Below are 3605 nucleotides of genomic sequence, written 5' to 3' on the forward strand. Positions count from 1 at the left end.
GCATAGATTCGTTTTAAAGAGAATAAAAAGAGAAAAAAAAGAAATGTCATGATATTTCCCCTATAGTTGTTTCAAACTCCGTTGAGGTCAGATTAATCCTGTGTTATTTTAATGTTTTAAGCAAGGCGTTATCAAAATGATCAATTCAATTTATTTTCTTTTTAGAGAATTTTGAGATGTTCCCCCCTGCCCATTCTAAATTAATTTACTGCATTACTATTGGGCCTACTCCTAAATTCAGCTAATAGTGCGAATTATATGTATTCCTCTCAACTGGTTCAAATGAAGTCCAAGTTGTGAAACTACGTTGTGCTTCAATGGCTTATGGATGGTTAAATGATTTAGCATGGTTCATTGCTTCTGAATGCTGCAGTACACTTTTACAGGAATTTTCAAAGTGCCATCGAACTCCATTACAGCGATTGTGAATTCCAGCAATGTGGGAAGCTTATGGGAAGCTTTAAACTGTAACACTATCATTTGTGCCCAACAGCGAGTTGAAATAGCAAAAATATTTTTTTAAATGTGTTTTTTGAAAAAAGGTACTCCACACAAAACAACTTATCTAAGCAATAATATTAACACCTAGTATCTGATTATTAGGTCTTGTCATTATACCTGTTCGATGCATCATTGAAACTCAAATGACATTATGAAAAAATATTCAAGTTTCCATGAAGGAATTAAGGTCCTTCACTGGCCTTTTCCTTTTGTTGACGACATTCTCTACCACAGTTTTGCGAGCTGCGTACTCTTGCTTTCACCTATTCCTTCCCAACAGTATCCCTCTTTCCCTTTCACTGTCCCCTTATTTTCTTTCCAACCTATTACAGTAGTCAGCTTTTCCTATGGCACTTTGCATTGTTCTGCATTTTTACCCTTGGAAGGAAAGAAAACGTATCAAAAGTTGACCCCAGGTAGGTACAAGGGCAGGGGTCATATCTCTGACTCCCTGCGGTACGACCTTTGGTCCAGTCCCCTAGTGGTCTGTAGCCTCTCGAACTCGTGTCGACTGGTCCGGTCCGGACTGTTCAGGTTGGCCAGCACTCTGACACCACCGCCCATGCCCACGCCCACCACATCCTCTTCCTCGTCCTCGTCCCGGCTGAGGAAGGCCAGCTCGTTCTCATAACAGAAGGAGTTGGAGGTGGGCACCAGGAATTTATTCTCCACCATGTCCTTGGCACTGTAGCGCGGGGTGGACGGTACCTCGTAGGTCTTGTGAAAGTGAGAGTAATCCACCTTGTACAGGTTCTTCTCCTCGAAGAGCACCGGCTCGAACCGGTGCCCCCACAGCACCTCCGTGGCCAGGTAGGAGCTGCGCGCCTGTGTGGTCATGGCAGTCGCCTCGACCATTCCCTCCAGTATGACCACGATCTCAAAGTCTGCCGTCTCCAGGTCATTTTTACCAATCCCATAGAGTGGACTATCCTCATCAATCTCATGGATAATCGTAATGGGCGACACCAAGAAAATCCTGTCCAGGCCTTTGTCAAAGCCCACATTGATGTCTATTTGGTCCAAGGGGATGTACTCCCCTTCGTCAGTGATCCGGGGTTTGATGAGCTGAGCTCTGACGTGAGCCTCTACAATGTGACTCTTCCTCAGGTTCCCCACCCTCCACATGAGGCACAGCTTGCTGTCGCGCATGGCGATCACTGCGTTGTGGCTGAACAGCAGCGTCTGTGCCCGCTTCTTGGGCCGTGCCATCTTGGCCATGATGGCACCAATCATGAAGCAGTCGATGATGCAGCCCACAATGGACTGGAAGACCACCATGAAGACTGCGACGGGACACTCCTCCGTCACGCAGCGGTAGCCGTAGCCGATGGTCGACTGGGTTTCGATGGAGAACAGGAAGGCGGCCACGAAGCCGTTGACTTGCAGAACGCAGGGCGTGAAGTTGTCGTCTCCGGCCGGATTGTCAAGGTCGCCGTGGAGTAACGCTATGACCCAGAAGGCCAGGCCAAAGGCCAGCCAAGACAGCACGAACACCAGCGTGAACAGCACCAGCATGTAGCGCCAACGGATGTCCACGCACGTGGTGAACATATCGGCCATGTAGCGCGACGACTTGTCCTCCATGTTGGCGAACTGCACATTGCATTGGCCATTCTTCTTGACGAAGCGGTTGCGGACCTTGCGGCGTGTGTGGATTTTGCCGTTGCCAAAGCCATTCATTCCACCACTGCTGCCGCCGTGCATGTTGGTGAGCCGCAGCGCCTCCTCCTCGGATGACACAATGCTGTAACGGTTGAGCCGCCCCACACTCATGCTGGCCACGTAGGCCCGGGCTGCAGGGTCGGGAGTAGGTGGGAGGTCCCGGATGTCCCAATGTGTGATCACTCAGAGGTCCTTCCCAGTGGTGTCAATGCCAGAGCTCCATCTCAGCCGGTCATAGCCAGGGAGAAGGTGTGCTGTGTGGGTTGTTGTACTCTCGGCCGACCACTCCCTGAGGAGAGAAGAGAGGGATACGGACGTCAGTACTTTGAAATAACTGTCATATTACAGCATATCAGTATCAAAGTACTTCACCATTTAAGACTCTGGGGAACTGCACTACAAATACATTTATTTGGTGTAATTCATGCACACATAATCCATTATGCCACTGGACTTTCATAAGTAGTCGTCAGGCTATTGCCACATGCCACAACCACATTTCACATAATTTATTGACACCAATACCTTACATGATGTGGTCACCATACCGTATAAGATTCCTTAAATGTTTTGTACATTATGGTGTTATTATTATGGCCTTAGTGCTATCACCTTGACTCTTGACAAAATGCTAGATTCTTATCATGAATTCGTTTTCAATATGAATGGCAAAAGACAAAAGACACCCTGTCCCCCACCCCATCCCTTTACCTCCTGCTTCCGAAGCCTGATCACGACTCACACATTCATTCCAAATGGCCCTTTTCAGAAGTATTTTTGTTGATTGCCGTGCAAAGTGGAGAGGAGCTAGCTAGATCCAGACACTTCTATCACAAGACGTTTCCTGTGCTTTTATCGGCCACTTGCTTAGAACCGATGAGATGCTACCAGACATCATTCACAATTTCTTTGCAGCCTTCTGTACACTATAGTACACACGGTCAGCAGAATTATCAGATTTCAGCTACATCAACACTAGGACGTAGTGGAAAGTTCAACATGGTAAAGCTTCCTATCTCAGCGGTGTGTTAATTTATGTACTGAGCCGTTCTGGCTGTCGTGTCTGCATTGCACTCAATTTGATCATGTCTTTTCTTTTTTTTTTGCCTGTGTGTGTGTGCATGCATGTGTTTAATTCAGGACTCCCAGGGGACTCCTGTGCGTGCCACAGTTTTCATGGGTGCGCCATCACAGATGTTAAGCACAGGGACAGAGGGAGAGGGAGAGACACACTTGGTCTAAAAATGAAAATGTTCTGTCACTACTTAGCCAGGTTTCAAGCTCTATTTACTTGACCTGATTCAGTATAATTTGCAGTATTATTAATCACGCAACGAGGATGGTGTAAGATTTACAGCATTTTACCACCGCCTCCTATATTTCTAAGCAATAAGGCCCGGGGGGGTGTGTCTAATTACTTTGGTAACCAGTTTATAATCGCA

General features: G+C 47.0%; 1 protein-coding gene across 1 annotated transcript; it reads right to left on the reverse strand.

The window, feature by feature from the left end:
• Window positions 1–936: 936 nt before the first annotated feature.
• On the reverse strand, window positions 937–2274 carry kcnj12a (potassium inwardly rectifying channel subfamily J member 12a). Its single transcript, XM_038990377.1, has one exon. The coding sequence runs from the start codon at window positions 2272–2274 to the stop codon at window positions 937–939; it is 1338 nt and encodes a 445-aa protein (XP_038846305.1).
• Between the last annotated feature and the right edge of the window lie 1331 nt (window positions 2275–3605).

The sequence above is a fragment of the Salvelinus namaycush genome, chromosome 4, assembly GCF_016432855.1.
Source record: "Salvelinus namaycush isolate Seneca chromosome 4, SaNama_1.0, whole genome shotgun sequence".
NCBI lineage: Eukaryota > Metazoa > Chordata > Actinopteri > Salmoniformes > Salmonidae > Salvelinus > Salvelinus namaycush.